Source organism: Caretta caretta, chromosome 7 (assembly GCF_965140235.1).
Source record: "Caretta caretta isolate rCarCar2 chromosome 7, rCarCar1.hap1, whole genome shotgun sequence".
NCBI lineage: Eukaryota > Metazoa > Chordata > Testudines > Cheloniidae > Caretta > Caretta caretta.
In genome coordinates, this window is record NC_134212.1 from 99,900,141 (window position 1) to 99,924,855 (window position 24,715).

The 24,715-nt window shown below is 41.8% G+C and overlaps 1 protein-coding gene across 1 annotated transcript in view; it reads left to right on the forward strand.

Moving 5' to 3' along the window:
- LOC125628866 (transcription elongation regulator 1-like protein) overlaps positions 1 to 16,932 on the forward strand; it is a 243,610-nt gene extending 226,678 nt beyond the window's left edge. Inside the window, 3 exon segments of the mRNA XM_075130998.1 lie at positions 4,888 to 4,977; positions 9,138 to 9,256; positions 11,605 to 16,932. Of these exon segments, the coding sequence (XP_074987099.1) occupies positions 4,888 to 4,977; positions 9,138 to 9,256; positions 11,605 to 11,761 (366 nt within the window). The 3' untranslated portion in view covers positions 11,762 to 16,932.
- Positions 16,933 to 24,715: the final 7,783 nt, after the last annotated feature.

Genomic DNA, 24,715 nt, shown 5'->3' on the forward strand with positions numbered 1-24,715 from the left:
GGCCTAGTGGTTTTAGCGGGGCCCTTTCCTTACTTCCCGCCCTGGCCTTTTCGGCCAGCTGGGGGGGGTTCCTAGAATCTGGGGGGGCGGTGGACGTAGCAGTGGCAGTAATCGCCCCGGTGCCTCCTGCTGCCGGTGCCCCAGTGGGGGTGGTGGCAGGTATTTTGACAGTGGTGGTGGTGGTGGGGGCTCGGAGGTTGGATGGGGGGGGAGGTGGGGGAGGAACAACTAATATTGATAAAGGGTCCTTGCCCCTCTCATTCCCCGCCATTGTGAGCAGGGAGAGACGGGGAGACACCGGAAGGAGGAGCGGGGAGGGGGAAGCAGATTAACCGCTCCTCCCTGCTGGGCTGCAGGCAGGGGGATACCAAATGGGTTGGGCTGGAAGGGGGAAAAAACAGGAATCGGGTCCAGTGATAAGGGCAAGTTGTGGAATAAACAGTCCGGGGGGTGGGGTTGTGTGGACCCATGCACGTTTGTCCAAAGAGTCTCGTTTGGTCGGCTGTTATGTCCGGTCCGAAAGGCAAAGTTCAAAGCAAACAGCTGGATCCGAGGCAGATGGCAGGTTGCCAGCAGGGACGGACGGCGGGGGGGCCGTGACAGTTGTAATAATGTTGGGGGGGGTACCGATGGATCGGGGGGCAGCTCCGTGCCACACCCCCTGTGCCGCCACAAACGCAATTAAGCCACAGTCAAACTCCCCCCCACGAGAGTATAATTCAAAAAGTTACTCAGTCTTACGGCCCCCTCCATGATGATTTGTAGCTTCCCTGGGTGATTTCCACTGTCCTCTATCTTCTTCTTCTTCAGCTGTGTTGGCTGTGTTCCAAGGCTTCCAGCAAGCCGAGAATATTGCAGAGATAAGAAATAAATTCCGAGCTGCCAGCAAAACGGCTGGGTCTGGGGACTTCCACTCCCCTCTCCGGATAGTGGGTCGGCAATCTTCCCGCCCTCCTCCGGGGGTTTCAGCTAAGGCAAATAGCTGCGCCCAGGAGCAGGTGTGTGGGGGGGTGCTGGTGGCAAGCTGGCAGCCGACCAGCACTCAACGGCGGCAAAAAAATAAAGCAAAACAAAAAAGCGTCTGGCCCGGTCGGGGGGAGGGAGGGGGCGGGACTAAGGCAGGCTCAAAAAGTAAGAAAAATCCAGGCCAGGGGGCTTTAGGAAAGAATAGAAAGCAGATAGCTGAGGAGCAAGCGAGGGACGTCCCGTTTCTCAACAGGGGTGGTTTTTTTGAAACAGAAAGAAAGTTTATTGGTAACGCTTACAGAATTACCAAAGGAAACAAAACAACTATGCAACAAAACAACGCAATCAGAAGGTATAACACAGCAGCTTTCAGGAGGGAGAAGTGTTCAGGCTAGCCTGGGCCCAGAGCGGGGGGGCTTCCTCGACACTCGTGGTCTTCCACCCTCCTGAGTTACCTGGTGGCCTAGAGCGGGGGGGCTTCCTCGACACTCGTGGTCTTCCACCCCCTCGAGTTACCTAGTGCCGCGCCCAGTGTCACCGATCCTCCCTCTCCTGAGAGTGCCCGGCAAGATGGGCACGGCTGCGGGGTGGGCGGTTTGGGGGGGGGTAGACACCCATGTATTATAGGACCCCTCCTAGATGACAGGAATGATGGTATCCCCAGCGGCAACGGCTGGGGCTGGCGTCTCTCGCTCTTACCCTCAATCAAAGGGTCAGACGGAGGGAACCGGACGGGGTCACCGAGCAGAGAACCCCAGACAGCGCCCACCGCTCCTCGAATGCTTCAAGGGAGTCGGTGGACGCCGCCCAGAGGAACTCCGCCCGGATACGTGAATGTACTGAGGATCGGAAAAAGGCCCCACAATCGCAGGACGTTTCATGGGCCAACCTCCTCTCTCTGGTTTTATAAATGGCTGTTTTAGCCAAAGCTAGGAGGAGATTGACCAGAAGATCCCGCAACTTTGTGGGGCCACGGATGGGAAGTGTATAGATAAAAAGGTGGGGGGAAAAATGAAGCCAGAAGCGTAATAGAATATTTGTGAGGAGCCGGAAAAGGGGCTGCAATCTGGCACACTCTAAATACACGTGCGCCAGGGTTTCCCTCACATTACAAAAAGGACAAGTGTCCGGAATGGGGGTAAACCGTGTCAAAAACACGCCCGTGCTCACAGCTCCGTGAAGGAGCCGCCAACTGATGTCCCCGACGGGCCTTGGGACCAAGGTGGAATACAGGCTGGCCCACCGAGGTTGCTCACCCTCCAAAGGTGGCAGGAGATCCCGCCACTTTGTATCGGGGCGGGACACCAGGGTGTGGGCGTGAAGGGTGTGAAGCGTAAGTGTATATAAGTATTTCCGTGAAGCAATTTGAAAGCTAACCGGCTGCAGTTCGTGCAGCCGGCTTGCAGTGAAAGGGTGAGGGGTTTGTTGGGATCTACGGGGTGGGGGCCCGATGGAAAGGTCCGGCGGGCTTGGGGTAAGGGATGGGCGGGGTACGCCCTCGCACAAGGCTCGGCTAACATAAGCCTGAGCAGCGGGGGTCAAGGCGGCCTTCACCTCCTGAAGCACGCGCCGGGGGGTACGGAGGCTGGAGAGCCCCATGCGCCGAGCGAGCGTCAGGGGATCCAGCCAGTCTCTCCGGTCGTAGTCCAGGAGGTCTCCGACCCTCGTGACTTCCGCCAGGACGAACCTCTGGTGCACCGATCGGGACTCAACAGGGGTGGTTCCAGAACAATCAGGAACCTGCTGGAGACAATTAAGACAGGCTGATTAGAACACCTGCAGCCAATCAAGAAGTTGCTAGAATCAATTAAGGCAGGCTAATCAGAGCACCTGGGTTTTAAAACGGAGCTCACTTCAGTTTGTGATGTGCATGTGAGGAGCTGGAAGCAAGAGGCACTGGGAACTGAGAGTGAGAACGCGGACTGTTGGGGGACTGAGGTGTACAAGCATTATCAGACACCAGGAGGAAGGTCCTACGGTGAGGATAAAGAAGGTGTTGGGAGGAGGACATGGGGAAGTAGCCCAGGGAGTTGTAGCTGTCACACAGCTATTCCAGGAGGCACTCTAGACAGCTGCATTCCACAGGGCCCTGGGCTGGAACCCGGCGTAGAGGGCGGGCCCCAAATCCTCCCAACTCCTGGTCAGATACAGGAGGAGTCGACCTGGACTGTGAATTCAGAAAAATGGCCAAGCTGAGGGCTGCCGTGAAGCTCCAGGGCGAGCAAATCTGCCAATAAGCGCAAGACTCACCAAGGTAGAGCTGGAACTTTGTCACTATATATAATGTAATCTAGGGTGAAATGGTTGTTCTGGGGATCAGTGGGGAACTGGGATAATAGCAGTGCAGGATGGAATTGCTGGAACACCTGAAGAAGGGTGGTTGAAGGAAGTATTATGGTTAAGGATAAGCATTTGTCACAGATTCCATGACTTTCAGAGACCTCCATGACATTTTACCCTGTAGCTTCAGCTCCGGAGAGGCGAGGGCCTGGAGCTGTCAGCTGCTGCTGCAGCAGATGCTGTAGCCTCCTCTTCTCCCCCCACCAGAGGGGGGTTCAGGCTGTCATTCCCCTTCCCCCCCTTATTTTTAGTAAAGGCTATTGTGACATTTTATAAATTTGTATCCATTTCCCCCCAAGTTGAGCTTACAATTAGGGTAAATTTGTAGTCCCAATTATTATAACTTTCCTTAGTGCACCTTTCCTTAGTTCACATAAGCAGCCATAAAGCCTTAATTTTATTTAGGTAAAAGTGGTGATATATATTGCTTTAAATTAACTGAAGTTTGATTTTATTTGATTTACTGGCAGGGAGTATTCTGCAGGAGTATTTTGGGGTCTACCTTTTCAAGACAGTGGTTATCTTTTTGTTATATATTTGTACAGGGCCTAGCAAATGGAGCTCAGGCCTCTACTCACTACCATTATGCAAATAACTAATGATATCTTAATCCACTAAATCACATGCAGCATTCATTAACTTGTTTTTAAAAATGTTCAGTGTAATCTTTTTATTGGAGGCAAGGAGAGAAGACGTGGAATTTCATTTTTTATGCAGTCCTACCTAATGGCTACACTTTATCTTTAGCTATCAGTATTGATAGTCTGGCACTAATCTGATAAATTGTCACTCCACACACAGATTAGAATTCAACCATCCTTTGCCTCTCAATCACCATATATTTTTATCAACCTGTTTTCAGAGTGCTCATTAACTATCTGTCTGTTCTCCAGCTTTGAACTGTGCTTGCCCCACACCACATCCTCAACAAGAGGGTTTTTTATTGTTGTTTTTTAGTTAAAGCCAACCTCTTTCTGTTTTAGGGGTTTATGATTATAAACATTTTCACATAAATGGACTGAAACTTCCAGAAAAAATAGAATTAAAGGCTCTATTTAAGGAAATAGTAGTCAGATGGTCAGATTACAGATAAATAAAGGTCAAAGGATATATTTAACTGGAGATAAGCAGAGATGGCTAAATAGAGGTGTCTAGTAAGTGAAATTATAAAATAATGTACAGTGAGGGTGAGAAATCAATTTAAATTAATCCAAGGGATTGAAAAAATAAAATAATTTCCCCTGTTTATTTGCTCATACATGTTTGCTTCCTTATTTTTGTCCTGTTTGGGTACAATATTTTCCCACACTAGTTCAAGAAAGCATTCTGATGGAAGGCTATCTTCTTGGTTTGAGTTGACAAGTCTCTGAAATGGTACTCTCACTTTCAGGTTAGTTTTCTTCATCCAGTTTTCCCCTTAACTTTGATTCTACATTTTATTTTCCTCCAGAAACCTCTTTTAATGAATATTTTGCCAGGGGAATCAATGCAATTAAACATGGTTTTGTAAATTGGAACACTTTTTTATTACAGAGCCTTAGTAATGTTGTCTAAAGCAGATGCATTCATGTATTTCTTCAGGTCTCCGCATTTTCTACATGGGAAAAAGAATTACACAAAATAGTATTTGACCCGCGCTACCTTCTGCTAAACTCTGAAGAACGTAAACAGGTGAGTTAAAAAGAGAATTGGTAATGCATGCTATCTGTCTAGCCAACATCTTATTGGTGACACTTACCATTGTAATTGTATGCCTCCCAAATTAAAAAATAAACAGGAGTAACCTCCCTCTCTTCCTCCCTGGATTTAAAAAGTTAACCTCAGTTAAGGATTTTTTTTTTTAAATTGTGAATGAGATTGAGTCTAGGTGCTATTCTTGTGAAAGTCCTGTCTCCTGTACTTACAAGATCAACCCACAGAACATAGCTGTGACTGTTGGCCAGGATTGTAGAGACCGATAGATGGGCACTCATACAGCTAGGGCCAATCCCCAAAATAGCTTTGAAAATCAGGGAGGGTTGACAATAGGATAATGTTCCAACAGTGATTTGTGTTACTTTAGCAGATGGACGGATGCACTTTGTACCAGCTAAAACTTTCTCAGGGTGTTTGGCTTTATTCATGGAGATATGTTGCAGTAGTCAGCCCCGGAGTTAATGGATGAATGGACATGTGATGGCTAGGTCTGTCTGATAGGATGACCACAGTTTTCTGGCAAGCTGTGAATGGAAGTGGATGTGTTTTTTGTAGCCATGGTTATTCTGGTATCTAGTACCAAAAGGACACCAGGCTCAAACTAGCCTAACAAACTGATCAGATCATAGAATATCAGGGTTTGAAGGTACCTCAGGAGGTCATCTAGTCCAACCCCCTGCTTAAAGCAGGACCAATCCCCAATTTTTGGCCCAGATCCCTAAATGGCCCCCTCAAGGATTGAACTCACAACCCTGGGTTTAACAGGCCAATGCTCAAACCACTGAGCTATCCCTCTGGGCAACTTCCTTCGATAATAGGAATGTTATGAACAAGGTCTGTTCTCCAAAATACTTCCATCTTATTACCTCGATCACTCTGGGTTTAGCTCTCAATCAGATGCTCATCATACAAGAGCTAGAGGAAGTTGGGAAATGATCATGTTAACTTTTGTCATACAAGAGCTATAGAACTGGGAAGTGTCCTTGTATTGCTGATTCTTCCACCCATATTATCTCCATCATTCTCCAAATGGCTTTGTATAGTTATTGAATGGGATGATGAAGAGCACTGAACTTTGTGGGGCTCTATAGGGGGGAACAGTTGCCTGTGATACAGAGTACATATGGAAAGTTCCTTAAAGAAACGCATACAGTAATACTCTTTTGTCCTTAATATTAAAAATATATTAACATACCCTTTCCATGTAATCCCGTTCCAAATTTTATTTGTCTTTAAGTGTTTTATAATGTTTGATTGTGAAAATGAGTGAAACAGTTAGAATGGGAGCTTAGTAATTGAACAAGGAGATGGGATGACTTAGCAAGAAGGCTTTGTATTTCCTTCAGTGACTCAACAAGGGCACAATATAGACCTTGCTCAATCAATCAAGCTTTATTGCTTCTTTCTTTCTATCAAGTGTATGCATGATACAATAAAAAACATAATGAATACACATAATAAAAACATATCATAGAGGCTTTAGCTTAAAGTATTGCTGACATGGGCCTCATTTATGGGATATATTAAATACTCAAGGAAAATGACTATGAAGAGCAAGGACTTGGCATAACTACATAGAGAAGATCAAAGTCATGCTAATGCTGGTACTGAGACAGAAAATAATTCAAGCTTAAAATCAATGTAGAAGTGGAAAATAATTAGACGCTGTGTTAAAAAGCATGGAGAAGGTGAGGGGAGAGAGAGAGAGAACGCCCTGGATTTTCTGAGCCAGCAGTCAAATGAACCAGTCTGGGAACAGTTTTTAAATGTGCATATACTAAAAACTAATCCATGCATTTTTGAGGACTGTTACCTAAAATACTTCATTGTAAGTAAAGATCAATCAAAATAGAGATTTACAATTTTAGATGATTTGCTGGATAGAATATTGAACTGTGAGCCAAATGCCGTAGGTCTAACATACTTTAGTAGGTGGTGTTTGAATACTGCAATTATAGACACTTAGATGTTGTGGCCTCAGACTGGAGGCAATTACGCTTATTTAGCCATTATTCTCTTTTTATTTCAAGTGACCTGAGAAGGAGGGTGGCCTTGGACAAGATTAGATGACTGACTTAATGAATCATCATATATTAGTTTCAATATGGCTAAAATTAGCAAGAGAAATTACTTCCCCTATCATCAGACACATGGAAAATTTTTCCTTGTCTGACACTGACTCCAGGGCCTTATTTCGGGTTAAACTATCAGTGTGTTGGGGAGAAAATGCTGTAAATCGGTAAGTTTCTGGCATTAGATAGATGCATGCCCATGCAGTTTTGGAGTTATCTGAATTAATTCGTGTTGTGGAGACTCTGAGTTTGTGAAGACCACATAAAAATTAAATAAAGGAATCGGTGTCCAGGTGATGGCTTTTTATACAATAAATAATTGATGCAGCCTCCTTCGTTTGGTCTCAGATGAAGAGGAAGCTTGAAAAGTGTAGGTTAATTTTGCCCACAACCAGAAAGGGCAGGAACCCATTTTATCTGCAGGTGTCTGAAAGACCAGAGTCTCTTGACTTGATCTTTTGCTAGTATTAGGTTGATTGTGATGTGAACTGTTTTTTTTACGTTTGTGTGTAACTTCTTGGTGCTGTCTGAGGAATGGAATGATCTTTTATGGAATTCTACATGTTTGGTCTGTTTACTTATCAGTATTTCCCAAGGGGTTATCACCACTCAGTGGAAAGAAAGCATCATACATTAGAGTATGGGGAAACCTATGGCAAGAAATAGTGATGTGTAAAGGAGATATCGTATTAGATAATGAGTTATCTATTAATTCTGATTTATTAAGATCACCAAGTGTCATTTTAGGGACTCCTTTTCTGTAACATTAACAAAGAGGTTGCTTAAAAATTCCATTATTCATTGGAATTCTCTGTTGATAGAGGAGAGATTGAACATTTCTTGTATTTTCCCCTTATATAGTCGAGATTTGGACAAGAATAATCACTGTGTAAGCAGTATGATGGGTATGCCTTCCATTGGAACCCCAAGAGGCAAACTATATAGTCTTTGACAAGCTCTCTTGCATGTTAGTACTTCTAGGAAACAATTATGATTACTAGCCCAGCACTTTTGCAGTAGATAGAACTAAATGATAATGGCTTTGCCAATATTGAAGGTGAACGCATAGTGGTAACACTAGCAAAGGCAACATCAACTGGTTTTATGTATTTCATTTTTTCCTATCATGCACTTATTTACCCAACTTGTAAGAACACTTAAAATCAATTAATCTTCATTTTTGGCTTGAATTTCCTGGTCCCTCTTTCTTATACAGTACCACTTTTGAGTGTATACTTTACCAGATCTATTTCTTCCCTTAACTGTGCACCGTATAAGAATCCATGTTGCTACATGCCAGTTTCATTTCAGTTTCATAGAGTAGATGGAATGATTTTTTGCTTTCTTGCATGAAATGTAGATTTGCACAGATGCATCATTCATCAGTGAATGGAAAGTCCCTAGTACCCAGACTAGGTTTGTGTACTTTTTACAGTGCAAACAAGAAATTGGCAGATAAACAGAACTTAGAGTGTCTTGATGAACAGCTCCTTTTGTTCCACCATTTCAGTGTTAAATAATTGTAAATATTTGTAAGCAAAACATTTAATTTCTATTTTGTGCCTACACAGCTCTTTTTAGAGCACAATTCAAATAGATCTTCAGGGATTTTTGTAAAGAATCTAGGTGCCTACATCCCACTGATTTCACATAGGCATTATTGGCTTCATATACATGTGTGCAGTGCAGCAAACTGAGCTGAAGGATCATTCAATCTTTCTTTATGTAATTTCCATGAAATTGCTATCTGAGCATCATGGACAGTTTTCTGGTCCACAGTCAAGAAGTTCAGGGAAGATGCATACTTCAAACCAAACACAATGTGAATCTTATGAATGTTTAGCTGTGAGCATGACAAGTAATCTACATCTATGACAAGAAGTTCTGATTAAGGTTGCACTTTGTGTTAGGAGGCAGACAGTAACTGCCTAAATTGGCACCTCCAACCCTTTAGGCAGATAAAGCCTTGCAGTTGTGAAAGTCTCTAACCCTTTGATCAAATAGGCACACCCGATGTGTTTGTTAATAAATACTTCTATATTTGTCTTCTTTTTTAAAACAAAGATATTTGAGCAGTTTGTCAAGACCAGAATAAGAGACGAGTACAAAGAAAAGAAAAATAAATTATTGCTAGCCAAAGAAGAATTTAAAAAACTTCTGGAGGAATCCAAACTGTCACCAAGGTATGGAGCTACTTTGTGAAGCAGTTAATACTTATTGTCCCTTATTAATAAAAACAAAAAATAGAGAAGCCTGGTAACATTAGGTTATGATTGTTCTTGGCATCCAGTAGAATTTCAAAGTCAATTTTTGTAGAAAAAATATTACATTGAAAATTGAGTCCTGTGGGTGGGATAACGTCATTGGATTATCCTTCTTTTACTGTTGCACTAAACACTAAGGTTATCTTATGCTTTCTTTCTCAATAATACTTTGTAGTACCTTGTGACATTACTGGGAAGGGGAGTATACCACAAGTGTGATAAAAAAATAATAAGCATACAAGTGTCTTTAATGCAAAATCACTAACCATTTTCCATTTGTTTGGTTTTTGACAAAAAAGAAATTACATTTTCTAAAGAAGTTATCATTGATACCGTGCCTGTGTGTTTCAATGAGATTTCAAGTTGCTATTGCTTGTTTCTCCAAAGCTATTTTCAAGTAATAGGGTCAAGAACTATATATAAGAAATGAACTTCTTATGATATTGCTTTTTCATTGTAAATCATGTGAAGATAAATATATTTTTTTGACTCTTGGTAAATTATTAGAAATAAAGAAGAAATTACAGCTCTCGTACTAAATATTGAAGATAATTACATGGCATGGATTTTACACTCTCAGGTTGCCCTAGTCATCTGTGACACCCAAACTGCAGTAATAATCTCACCCTTTAAATAATCCTTGATCAGTCTTTAGTATTATCAAATAAAGAACAGGTAATTTCCAAGCTGAACATTACAAATCTGTGTACTATACAACAGCACACAGTTAGTGTGCAGCCATCATTGCCAACATTCATATGGGAGTGAACAGTAACTAAAATAAAGAAGTAGGCAGCAAACTAGCCCCAACAGTGACAAAATAAACCAATTGGAGTGTAAAGCAACCCTCCAAGTATTGCCACAATAAACACAGAGGCACACACAGCAAACCAATCTCAAATTCCAGAATTTGATCCTAAACCATCTGTAGATATAAACCCCCTTGTACTTCAGAGTTAAATTCTGGATCCAAGTGTCACAACTTCCCTTTCCCCCTATAATTCTATGTTTATAAGTTTGCAATAATGCATCAGTGCAGCACTTGGATATTAAGACAAAACTCTGGATCTTATTACAACTAAACTTTTGTGACATTTAGATCTTTTATTTTGTTTAATACCAATTATCTGAAAATCACAAAGCACTTCACAAAAGAGTGTATCACAATGCAAATTGTACATATGGGGAACTTGAGGCACAGAGAGGATAAATAACTTTATGCAAGGTCACACAGCAAGTTAATGGCAGAACTAGAAATAGATCCCAGTACTGTGTTTGCAGTTTGGGCCCATCTCCAGTTCACAGCACATGCTGTTAACCAGCTCCTACATATTATAATTACTTTTCTCCAATATTCTGTTACACTCAAATTATTATGAAAAGTCCTGGAAAACTACAGAGGTAACTTAAAATAAACAACAACAAATCCTTGTATTCTAAGGGAAATATCAAGTTGGACATCCAGGAAAAGAATATATTAATGACCTTGGAGTGAGTCAGAATGTCAGTGTTTTTTTTATATAACTAATTAACTTATTTCCTGACTTTGCTATTGGCGATTTGAGGAGAAACTTACTGATACATCATATGACTTTGTTCAGCCAAATGTCTATTTATCCAGGTGCTTACCATGCTCAGCACCATAATATTTGAGTCAAATATAAGCCAGCAGCTTTGTTCTCATATGTAGCAATCACTTCTGAAAATACTTCGCCTGATCATGTAGTTCTTAGGCAAATTTCCTGTTTTTTTTATTAGAAGAGATCACATTACAGTTGTTTCTTTAGGTATCATATGCCATGTATTGCTGAAAAAATGTTTTTGTTATTAATTAGATGTCGTAGTGTTTTCTGTTCTGATGATGATGAATAATCATGGAAAAGCAGAGGATAAGCCTCTCTAAAAATATCATTCAGCAACAAACAGTATTACCTAGCTAGAGTAGTGAATAAAAAGCATATTTTAACAACCACCATGTCCATGATTCTACAGCACCAGGGTAAAAAACAAAAATCAGTAAATGTACAGTATATGAATATGGGAATAATGATTAGTACAGACAACTCAAGCCAATCATGGAGCAAAGCTGATTTTGACTTTGGTGTTGCCTCTTATCTCTTGACCTTGACAAATAGTTTCAGGAGGAACAATCTTGGTACTTTTTAAGAAAAGTACGATGTAAAACTAAGGACTAAATAATCGGATAATTTATTAAAAAGTGCAAAGCTTTAAATAATGCCTTGCTCATGTATGACTTTTTTCGGCAGAACAACATTTAAAGAGTTTGCAGAGAAACATGGCAGAGATCAGCGGTTTCGACTTGTTCAGAAGAAAAAAGACCAAGAGCATTTTTTCAACCAGTTCATTCTTATTCTTAAAAAGAGGGACAAAGAAAACAGAATAAGGCTACGGAAAATGAGATAATTCTTGAAATCTGCAATAAACACACAAAATCAATACTGTGACTGCCATAGAAAATGAAATGAAGAAATAGCATTTTTTGTCTTTTTCTGATTCAAGTTCCAAAAATTTAAAGAAGAACCAGATATCCCTGAGAAATACCTTTTCATACTGAGGTTCAGTGAACACAAGTTAAATTTTGTTCAGATTCCTCTGCAGGAACCTGTAGGATATTTAGTTCTCAGAGAATTAATGTTTCATATTGAAGCTCTCTTTTGTACAACATTCATAGTTTGATGCATTTCTAATTGCCATGATATGTCAATCCCTTAATTGTTTTAATTATGCAAATTACTTGTAATATACACAAATTATAAATTCAATGCAGATTTGTAATTAAGCAGAAAACAGATGTCATCCATTACAATCTCAAGATAATTCCCTTAAATGATGAACATATCTAAATCTATTTTTGGCAACTTACCCATTAACAAACTGTTTAGAAGTACAGTGGTATTGAGGAATTCATCACTCAGTGTTCATATGTCTATGTCTAGTTTCTGAGTAGTAGTAGTAATAGGGTATTATTTGTAAATCATAGTGAAGAGTGTGTAAATCTTGGCATAAGTTCCATAGAAAAACTTATAACTTTCAAATATGGCTTTGGAATTTCTTTGAATGGTGCTTTCAGGCACACAGATTACAGCAACACTTCCCCATAAAAGTTACTATAAATAAGCTATCTTGTAAAACAATCATATAATATTTGAGTTATTTTTATTGTATGTGAAGATTTTGCATGAGAATTTTCTCATCTTTGTATAAACAAATATTTTAATTTTTTTAATAAATATTTTAAGCCAATTTTTATTTTTAGTCTCTAGCATTAGAATTCAGACAGTATTCTCTTTGAGAGCTACTATATATATATATATATATATATATATATATGGAACATATTGCTGTTGCCCTTGATTTTTATGTAGATTTTTACTAATGTCCTCAGTGCTGTCATATCTAGTTGACAAAATAGATCCCACAATAACAAATTATATAAAGCATCTAGTGTAAATCAGTATCTTTCCACTGAAGTCAATAGAGCTAGCCCAATTTTTACCTGCTGAGGAGTAAACTGTCCTGTGTCTTCTTTCCATATTCCGTGCAGTTACTGAGCTTATTTCTGTTAAGATCTAATGTAAATACTTTAAAGTCAGTCTGGATCCTTTGCAGGTTTTCTGTTTTCTACCTGAAGTTTGCAATTTCCTCCAAGTAAAATTAAGTTTTCCATAGGTATTGCTCATGTATTTCTTACAATTTAAGAAAATCCACTTCTTACATTTAAATAATGACTTTAAAGAATTCAAAATGAAGAATGGTCTTAAATTCCAGCAAGGGAGGTTTAGGTTGGGCATTAGGGAAAATTCCCTAACAGTCAGGGTTGTTAAGCAAAGAACAAATTACCGAAGGAGGTTATGGAGTCTCCATCACTGGAGGTTTTTAAGAACACCTGTCAGGAACGGTCTAATTATTACTTAGTCCTGTCTTGAGTGCAGAGGTCTGGACTAGATGATTTATTGAGGCACCTTCCAGTCCAATACTTCTATGATTCTATGAACCATTAAAATGAAGTGTGTATTGTTTAGCACTCCAAGTGGCCAACTTTTAAACCAACAATGTTAATGTTCTGCTGCTTCTTTGAGGAATGTATTTTTTTCCATCTTTGTTCATTATTTTAACTTTCCTCCAATTTGATTTAAGTAATATATCTGATGCATCACATGCAACAGAGCAGCATAATAACATAGAGAGGACCTAATCTTACATTCATTGAATGTCAAAATTCCCATTTATTTCAGTGAAAGCAGAATCGGGTCCCAAAATTCATACTGGCAATGGTGTGAAACCATGTTGTTCTATTGGTATCACTGTATTACATAGATGTTGTTGTTTGCATCACATAAAATGACTTTTTTCAGTTTGGTGGCCAAACTGAAAATTGGAGAAAAAATTGTTTTGGCTTGAACAAAATATCAAAACATTTTGTTTTTTGAGGGTTTGTAATTTCTTTAAATGTTTGAATGAAATTCTGACATACATCTTTCTGAAAAAAGGTGAAAACATTTCCAAAAGGCAGAAATGAGCTGTCAATATTTTTAAAAAATCAACAATTTGCCAAAATCCACCCAAATTTATGAATTGTTTCGTTTGAATCTGCCTCTTTTTGTGGGGGAAAAAAGTGGTTCACACAACATTTTTTATGTGCATTTTGTATTCATTAAAGTGCCAGACTGATACGTCAGGATGAGGTGAGCTAGAGTTTAGAAGGACAGAGGGAATCTTTTATGTGATTCATCACTGTCATGGGGTGACGACTCACCGCTGTGGTGCCTCCTGCTGGTTGTCCAGGGAATTAGCTTTTTCAGCCAGGAGCACCCTCTGCCGGTCGGTGTCTCACCTACCGCTGGCCCTGTGCCCCTCCGGGACCCCGCTGCCCTTCTAGATTAGGGTGCCCCCCTGGCAGTACCCCCTCAGTCTGGGTCTCTCTTCCCTGGGGGAACCCCCATCCCTCCCTTGCCTCAGTGGCTACTGTCAGTCATCACGTAGCCCCCGCTCCCTGGGGCAGACTGCAGTCTGTACTACTCATCATCAGCAAGGGGAGAGGGGGTCAGACCAGCTGCCTCTGTCTAGGTCTGGGCTGCTCCTCTGCAGCCCTAGGACCCTTTTGTGGGCCTTTACCTGAGTCTGCTAGGCTGGAACGCCCCAGCTCCCTCTGTCATTCCCCAGCACTTCTCTGCCCTAGATACCCACCTCTGCTTCCTAGGTAGCCAAGTCCTCCTCTCTCCATGTAGCTAGAGAGAGTACCCCACTCAGCTCCTGGCTAACAGCTCTCTTCTAGGGCCAGCTGTGGCCTGATTGGGGTATGGCCCCACCTGTGGCTATTTCCCCCAATCAGCCTAGCTTTTCTCTGGCTACAGCCCTCTCTTAGGGCTGTTTTAAGCCTTTCGAGGCATGGCGGGGTGAGTACCCCGCCACAATCACAGATATGCCAACTATAATAAATGGCCAATGTGCCTAAACATGCAACTTGGAGATTTTATGACATCCCACACTCTATGAGCTTTCTTTGATGGTTATCTGGATGTCACTACCAGAATTCACTGATGTGTGTCTAGCTACGTGTAGCTCAGAGATGTGTGAAGTATCTTGCTTAGATAGGTGCAGTTCATTTACTGTAAATATATGGTGTGACTGTTGAGTGTAGACCACTAAAAGTGAATGGATCTTTCAAAAGAAGGAAGTTCTTCCAGGTTAAATGAATGGAAGATATGTTAAACTCATGAAGTCTTACTCCAGGGAGAGAAGACCACTCAATTTCCAGTGATTTGTCCTGTGTTGCTTTAAGTTTTAAATATATTTGTCTCTCTAAATCAGAAGACAGGCTAGTCTCCTTTATATCTAAGTAAAATAATTTCTTGATTTTTTTATTTAATCCCTTGCATTAATACAACACCATTGTGCTAACTAGTGCATGAAACTTAGTCTGATTCTCTTAGTGTAGCAGAATGAAGTGCAAAAAGTAAGCACCTTAAAGGGTGATATGTAAGTTCAATTTTAATAATACTTTCAACAATAATTTAAAGGCATAATTCTGCTCTGTTCTGCCATTCTAAATCTGGAGAAACTTCACTAAAATCAATGCAGTTGGTCCAGATTTAATTGATCAGAATGTGTCGTATTACAACAGTATTTAGCATATTAGATATTAGTAGTAACACATGTAATATAAGGTATTTACCTTGACAGTTCCCTTCAAGATTATACATGATGACATACTCTTATCCAAAATCATATATTGCTACTTATTTTGTCACCTTGCCATGATGCTCCTAAACCTAATCTGAACGTATTTTTTTAAAAAAAACACAGACATCGGCCCTCCGCTATATCTTACTCCCATAGACAAAAGTTCAAAAAAATAAAATGATTTCAGCACATGAGTCTGTCATATTTCTTTCTGTGCTTTCCTACACAAACAAACGTGAAAAGATTTACCAGTGTCAGAATTCTCTTCAAGAAATGGGCAAAGCCAACATTCAACATTTCATCCCCTTTCTTCAGGAGCACAAAATGAAACAGAGCTAAGTAATGAAAATAAATTAGGAGACTACTGGAAAACATCAATCGTGTGTGTCTAAATAAGACTGTAATGAAAATAAGATACAAACTGATGGACAGTGGGCTGCCATATTTATTCTCCACCTTATTCTTTTGTATGGCTTAAAACCAGTAATGTTAGATGTCCAAGTCTAGGTTGGCAATCCAATTGATTGCTTCAAGTGATGCAGAGTGGATGGCAGAGATACTGCTGGGATATGATCATTTGGGACATTGATTGATGAGGTGTTCCATAGTAAGAAGTCTATTTCTGCAGTCACAGATAGGATTGTATCCATCCCCCGTTTATGAAGAAGGTAGGTGCTTCTACCATGTGAGGTGTGGATGCTGTTCAAAGTGGACCATATTTTCCATGGGAATGAAAAGCCACTGGATTCTTTGGTCTTTAATGAGGTGTTAGTTGGAGATATTGGTATCCTTCCACCTTGCTTGCCATTGATCTTTGGGGGAAAAGCCCAAGTCTTCAAGCTCTTATGCTACAAGTCATAAAGATTTTCTGGATTTGATTCAGAATCTTGGTGTATTATTTAGGTCTTCATATTTTGGAAGAGCATCTATTTGAAACAGTTTATTCCCCTGATTACAGATGAGTGTTCGGGCATGTTTGCTCATCTGTCTTTGAATCCTGACTTCCCTTTTGAACAGTTAGGATAGATATGCCACAGCCAACCTTGTATATATGTTCTATACATGACATGCTATTTGTGTAATTTTTCAGATGTTGGGAGCATTTGCCTCCAAATCATGTGCCTCAGAACGTCAGCTGAGATGTGTATACTGTAACACAAAACTCAAAACTAATCCTTTACAGTTCTGAATAGTTGTATATAGATCCAGGAGCATGGATAATGATTTTCATAGATTTTTTCAGGCCAGAAAGGACCATTGCAATCAATTTTATTCATGTACCATTTTTGCCATATTTGTAATTAAACAAAACATTGATATATTTACAAATATATTTATTATTCATGCATAATATGACAGAGAAACTCCCTTTAATAAAACTTTATAGTACAGTCTCATCTTGATTTGTGGGGTTTTTTGCATGTACAGAATCATCTTGTGGATTGAGATAATACAGAATATAGGGTATCCATTAATATATTTGAAAGGATTTATTTTTATTGTTTAGATTCATGTCACTTTAATAAATATAAATACTCTATGAGCTGCAGGACCCTGAAGATCTCATAAGTGTCATTTTTCCCTTCTCTGCAAAGTTTTAAAAGTTTCACAACTTTTCTCTGATTTAGAGAAATACTATAGATGCTACCATTTCCACTACAATGCTGGTTCCGGTCATTGCAGAAATGTGCCAAGTCTGACTGACTGATTTCACACCTAATCCAATTGGTTGGTGGGTCAAATGAGGGAATTTGCGCAACTGTGGATTAGCAGTGGGTGCTCATGTTAGCACTGTTGCTGATACTGACAGCTTTTGGTATTACTGTGTGGGGTAGACTGGCCCCCAAGCAGTGAACTTTGAGAATATTCCCTATGGCAAATCCAGCAGTTTCTTAGGCAAAGAGGGTGCTGACATTTGAGTTTCTAGCCAGTGAACTCATGCTCGTGCAATGTCTTCAGACAAGCGTGACTGTAGCAGGGCCCAAGAATCTGTCCACAGTGACAATTTCATGGAAAATTTTGGAAATCACAGGAGCCATGGCAGCTAAAGCCTGACCTTGACACATTACCAGCACACAGTGGCTGCCAGGGAAGGGTGGATTCAGAGGTTCAGCAAGACTCAGATATGGAAAAGTTTCCTCTTATAATTTCAACTCAGTTGCAGAGTATCTGGCGTGGTTTTCAGAAGGATAATGCTGTGGGGAGGAACAGATTTCACAGTTCCTTAGATTGCCTTTGGAAGATACATGCACATATAGTTCAACAGTGTTGATGCAACTGCCCCTGTTTCAAGCCTTTTGGGAGAGGGTTCAGTTCCACAATGTTGACAGATTTCCCATTTCTTTTAGGAATCCTTTATATCTGGTTTGGAGGTACAGCTACTGACCTTACCCTTTTTTCAGCTGGATAATCAAGGAGTGAGTTATAGATTATCTGTCGCTGAGATATTAGCTTAGACTTTACCCAAGAATCACTATCAGAAAGTAGCCGTCCAGCCAGATTGCTCAAAATATTTGGCTACTAATTTATGTGCTTCATCATGCAATTCTCCATGTATCTCAGGTGTCATGGCACTTGGCCTGTAAGTATGTGTCTACACTGCAATAAAACACCCGTGGCTGGCACAGGTCTTCTGATTCAGGTTTGTGAGGCTTGGCCTATGGGGCTATAAAATCCCAGTGTAGAAGTGCAGGCTTAGGCTGGAGCTCAGGATCTGGGACCCACCCTCCTCACAGAGTCCCAGAGCCCAGGCTCCAGCCCAAGCCTGAACATCTACATTGCAATTTTATAGCCCTGCAGCTTGAGCTCTGCGAGCCTGAGTCAGCTGACATGGGTCATAGGCATATATTACACTTGCATTTTAGGTTTCAGAGTAGCAGCCGTGTTAGTCTGTATCCGCAAAAAGAAAAGGAGGACTTGTGGCACCTTAGAGACTAACCAATTTATTAGAGCATAAGCTTTCGTGAGCAACAGCTCACTTCATCGGATGCAGGTGTTAATACGAGTAGTACACTGGTCACAGTTAGTGGCAAAGATTTCACTGGCTTCAAAGAATGAGGTTCTTGATATAGATACTTCATGTGGAGCTGCCAATCCCAGGGTGCATTCCCATGTTCTAGAAAACTGAAACGAGAAGAAATTTGAACTGTATTAGAATGTACAAAACCTCAGCGATTTGAAAGGAGATTTTGTGGATTGATTTTCTTTTTCAGCATGAAAGACAAGACAACACTGGTGGACACGAGAGAAAAGAAAGAACAGGAAAAGTTGAAAGTTCCTAGTGCTTCAAAAGATTGGGTAGCAGCCCAGTAGCATCCTACCTTTGCAGGAAAACCAGAGCTGAAGAAAAATGACTAAGTTGGGCCCTCCACAAGGCTTTCACTTTGCTAAATCCCCCACATATGCTGAGAGGAAGGAGTGTTTCATTCTAATCCAAACCACACAGAAGCTTAACACAGGGAGCTCAGGCCAGATGATGCAACAGGGAGTGAAACTAAAAATATTTATTGATCATTTACTGAGAAAAGGGATAAGGCTGAACCATGGCATCATCCTTCAATTATGATGTGATGAAGCAGAGGAAACTGACAGTCAGCACAGCAATGGTTAAAAAAAGCTTTTGAGCCCAGCTAGTCCTGCCTCGCAGGTAATGCCAGGCAGACATGCCAAACCCACGAAAAAACCCTGCAGAAATTGGGCTTGTTTTTAGCTTAATTGGCTTGTGAGTTGCTTGTTGGCTAGTTTTTGGCTTGTTGTTTGTTGCTTCTTTTTTTTTTGATCAGCTTCCGGCAAAGGGGGCTGCAAGGGGCGGGGCAAGCAGGGGTAAGGGGGGGAGTGAGCCAGGGGTGCACAGCAGGCCCACCACAGTCTCAGACTGCACCCCGGGGGGGGGGGAATGTAGTCACATAGAGTGTAAGGGTTCTTAGGGATTGGCTTGTTTTGGCTTTGTTTTGAAATGGGATTAGCTTGATTTTTGACTTATTGTGAAATCAGGGTGCTTATTTACTGCGTGAAAGTTGGTAACTGTGATGCCTGTCCTGGAAGGGGGGAAAAAGAAAGAGAGCCTGACTCAGTTTGGGGCTGACTGCCGAAGAGACAGGAGCTAGCTGCCTCCCTACCTGAGGGGAAGGAGCACTAGCCTGCCAGGCAAGGCAGCCAGCAAGGAGTAAACACTGTCTCCCCAGCCCACGGAGGCTGTGGAGGAGACCTAGGAGCATCTAGCACCTGAGGTACCTGAGTGAGTGCACCTCAGAGACAGAGGCTCAGCCTCACTAACTTGTGGGTGCCATGGCTGAAGGAGCCTGGGACTATGGCAAGGTGCCGCCCAAGAGAGGACCCTATGGAAAGCAAGCTGCCCAGAAAATTGGAGCAGAGGGGACATGACCCAAACTTAACAGACTGGTAAGAAGTATTCCAGGGCAGTGGATTTTGAATCCTTGTTGGGAGGGGCCTCCCCTGTTCAGGGGTTGATGTACACAGAGACATGGTGAAGAGGGAACTCCCTACCCTCTGGTCTTAAAGACTCAGGCTCCACAACCAAGCAGGTGGCTGAGAGCCATGCACTCTAACCACTAGGCTGCCTAGCCCTCTAATCCACCTGTTACATGTGATGAGCATTCCATTCCAGAAAGGAATATAATACATAAATAATTAACAATATATGTGCATGTTTCTACTAAAGGGTACAGAGGCCCAGATAAAGCATGGAAACTTTCCTAAGAAATCTGTCCCTTTAGAAGAATCAAAGCCAGTCTATCTGTGACCAAGGCTGGTAAGCCAGCTTCAGACCTAATTGATTGCCCAGGTGGCTTAATTGGTAGGTGATTACCTGACCTTTAATGAGAAGGCAGACAGAACTTATGTTGGAAGGGAGTGGAGAGGTGATCAGTTGAGAAAGCAAGGCTCCTGGACAGAGTAGATCCCAGAGAGAGAACAGTCTAGCTGTGTGATGGACTGGTGAGATCTAAACCTCAGTTCTGGGTGGCAGAACTGGAAAGGCTTTAGGTAAAGATAACCACAGGATGTGGAGGAGGACTGAGGGGTTCTTTATGTAGCAAAAACCAAAGGATGGGTGAGAAAAGTACCCTTTCTCTGGAGAGAGAAACTAGGAGTTTCTTTACTGTAGGAAAATCTAAAGGCTATGCAGGAAAATCTAAAGGCTATGCAACTCCGGAGCTAGGAGTGGGACCTGAGTTAAAGGTCTTTGCCTGTTTGGCATGTTTTTTTCTGTTGATTAAAATAGGCATTCTTTGATACAAGAGTGTTTAGGATTTATTTATGGATTCAGGGTGGGGAAATTGAGGCAGAATCTGTAGTTCCACAATTGGCCACATGTGAACAAACAGAATGTAGTGATTTTGCAATCAGTAAGAAAGAACACGTAAGCGATAATCTAGTACTTGAGATTCTAGACAAGAAGCTTCAATGTTGGGGCTAACTCTGCAACATGCAGTGCAGCTGAAACAGCAGTAGATTGCAATACTAAAGATGCAAGTCACCCAGTACAAATGTCATGAAAAAGAGTACATGATACTTCATGGTCAAGGTTAAGCCTGTGACCTGTCTGTGACTTTTACTAAAAATAATGGGTGGGCAGAGGGGGTGGGGCTGATGGGGGACAACTGAAGCCTGAGCTCTGCGTGGGGGAGGAGGTATGAGAGTCTAAACCCTGCTTTGGGGGAGGAGGGATTCCAGCATCCACCACCTGCAGCACTCTGGGCCCCCCGCTGCCTGTGGCGGCTCAGAGCTCTGGGGTCCCCACTGGCTGGCAACTCCAGCCCCACCATCTTGGGGCTGGAAGCTGCAGTGGAAAATGTCACAGAGGTCTCTGAAAGTCACAGAATCCATGACCTCCATGACAAACTCTTACCCTTATTCATGGTGCAAGAAATAACAGAGAAAAAAAGTCCACAGGACCGTCCCTATGACAAACCACTGTAGGTCCATATGCTTCAGAAGCTGAGGAAACACTAGTGCATCCCCGCTGCTCCTCTATTCCCCCACCTAGTCCTCTCTACTCTTTGCATCCTGCACCAAACACCTACTTCTCCACCTCAGAGCTTCATTCCCTCCTCATGTCTCCAAGCTTTCCTAGGGCTCATAGAAGGGTCAGAAACATAAGGCCTTCAGGGCCTGTGGGGGGTACAGACAGTCTTCGATGTTCAACTTACGATGAACGTTACTTATGACGTTTCTGAATTGACACCCTGATTTGACTTACGACAATTGGTTTCGACTTTAGGACACTTGGTACCACAATGGAGTGGATTGTGGTTCCGAGTTACGACATTTTGACTTTCAACGCAATTTTCAGGAACCAATTGTATTGTGAGTCCGAGGTCTGCCTGTATTTAGTTCATCACTGTCATAACCCACATGCCTCGACCCCAGGTTCACAGGAACAGTTATGCGTCCACCCTCCACTTAGCAGCCTGCTGATGACTGCTGACCCAGGAGCCATGAAGCCCAGCCCTAGTTTGAAGCACTGCCCATGACATTCCATTGGTGGAATCTCAGGGCAGGCAATTGGCCCACCAGCCCTTCTTAAGCCAGCAACAGGAACAGGCAGGTGTCTGAGCAACTGGGATCCACCCTGCTCCTGCTCTTCCCCTTCCCACCCCTTACTCCTCTGCTGCCTTGACTTCTTGGCATTCTAACCTGGCTTGGCTTCTGACCTCCGACTCGTGGTTTTGAACTCCAGTTTGTCTCCTGCTTCTGATCACCTGGTATCCTGACTCAGCTGACTCACAACTGCTGACTGTGCACTCTGCCTCTGGCCACTACCTCTGGCTCCCCACAACCCAGCTCTGATAGTCACAGGGCTGAAGGTGGAGCTCTAATCTTTTGCACCCCCTAAGCATAAACACTAAACATTAAGGAAGTCATACACTAAATCAGGGGTGGGCAAACCTTTTGGCCCAAGGGCCACATCGGGGTTGCGCAACTACATGGAGGGCCGGGTAGCGAAGCCTGGGCCCTGCCCCCTATCTGCCGCCTCCCACTCTCCACCCCCTTACCATGCCACTCAGAGCAGCAGGAGCTTGAAGCCCCACTGCCTGTCCGGAGCCAGCTATGTCGCCGCGCTGCCCAGCAAGAGCAGCGGGCCAGAGCGCTGGCAGAGGCTGCGGGGGAGGGGGACAACAGGGGAGGGGACTAGCCTCCCTGGCGGGGAGCTCAAGGGCCAGGCAGGACAGGCCAGCGGGCTGGATTTGGCCCGCGGGCCATAGTTTGCCCACCTCTGCGCTGAGGTAACATTCAGGTGTAACACAATACCAAAAGCATTAATTCATTGCCATGGCAATAACTAAGCACACCAACATATTTAATCCCACTCTCTTTCAATTCAACAGTGCTACCAAACTCAACACAAACACAAAGAACTGCAAATCATATTGAGTTAAAGCAACAAGATTATTTCTCTGTGGGTTTTAGTTTCCTAAATAATGGAGTTTGTTTATATTGGCTTAACATGAAATGAATGAGAAGCAAATAATGGGGTGAACATTTTACTTTTTTTCCCCTTGAACTTTCAGTGGACAGTAGATATCAAGAGAAATGAAGTTGCTTATGAATTCTGACAAATATGATCAAAGTAAAAATACACAAAGGTCAGAGTCACTGGAAGCCAGTTTTTAGTATGGTTTGCATTTCTGCTTTTTGCTATCCAATTAAGGTTAAAAATAATCGGCTGGAAGCTTCTTGGTCAAAGAAACAGTTGCAAAATCATCCTGTTCTAACTATCCAGTTTTTTCTCCCTTTTTCTTTTTTAAAGGTACTGGGCCCCATTTTGATTTCTTCACTTGGCTTTACTTTGGTAAACATTACGTTCCCCTGGAGTCTTTGAAGAACAAATTTTGATGTTGTTTGGCTCCCCAAATAATGATCAAATCTCAAAACATAAATGAAGAGAAGCCAAGGAAATGAACACAAATAGTCACAACATTCCCAAGAAACTACAAATTTAATTTTCTAGATTTGCAGTGAGATGGTTTTGGCTTGTTTCTGTAGGCAACTTAACTTGATTTATCTTTCCAACCATCAGTGAAATCTCTTTATATTGTATTTCTTCATCACTATTTTTGAAGTCTAGAATTGTTGCTTCTCTGCATGCTTTTCATAACGAATACATTTCCGGCAAGTTGACTTTTATATGAACTACTTCATAAGTTTCTCATAAGTTTATTCTTCCTTTTTCTTGTCCTGACTAGTGACATTTAATAACGAATTCATGCATAGAAGAAATCAACAAAAAATACATCCTCTCACAAATAAAAAAGAGAGGTTGATTCCCCTTCCCCAAACTCCGTGTGTGTTTATTAGGTGAATGTTTAATTAAGTCAATAGTATTTAATCTTTGAGGACCTATGTTCAAATTTCTTAATTACAATTGAAATTATTATGAAGAGCTCAGTTGAACCCTCATACGTCCTATTGATTTTGAATGAAACAGAGGGAGAAATACTTGCCCATTGATAAAATGTTTAGAAAACCTGACTTATGAGAAAAGGTTAAAAAGCTGGGCATGTTTAGTCTTGAGAAATTAAGACTAAGGGGAGACTTGACAACAGTTTTCAAATATGTTAAGGGCTGTTATAAAAAGGAAAGTGATCAATTATTCTCCATGCCCACTGAAGATAAGTCAAAAAGTAACAGGCTTAATCTGAAGCAAGGGAGATTTACGTTAGATATTAGGAATAACTTTCTAACTATAAGCATAGTTAAGCACTGGAATCATCTTTCAAGGGCAGCAGTGGAATCCCTGTCATTGGAGACTGTTAAGAATAGGTTAGACACATATCTGTTAGGCATGGTCTCTGTTTACTTGGTCCTGCCTCAGAATGAGGGGCTGGACTAGATGACCTCACAAGGTCCCTTCCAGTCCTACATTGCTAAGAGTCTATGAAGTCAATAGCAAAGTTCCCATTCACTTCAATGCAGCCAAGATTTCACCCCTTGGCTCCTATCTGGCTCCTATCACTTTTGTAAATGGGTCCTAAGTCATTTGGGCATTATTGAAAATTTTACCCTTTGTGGGGTGATATTTGTAGAAGTGCTCATTGTTAGGCGAACTCTGTTCCTACTGAAGTCAGTAGGTGGGAAGAAGTGCTATTGACTTCAGTGGGAGTAGAGATAGGGCAACAACAAGCACTGTTGAAAATCCCACCCTGTATGTTT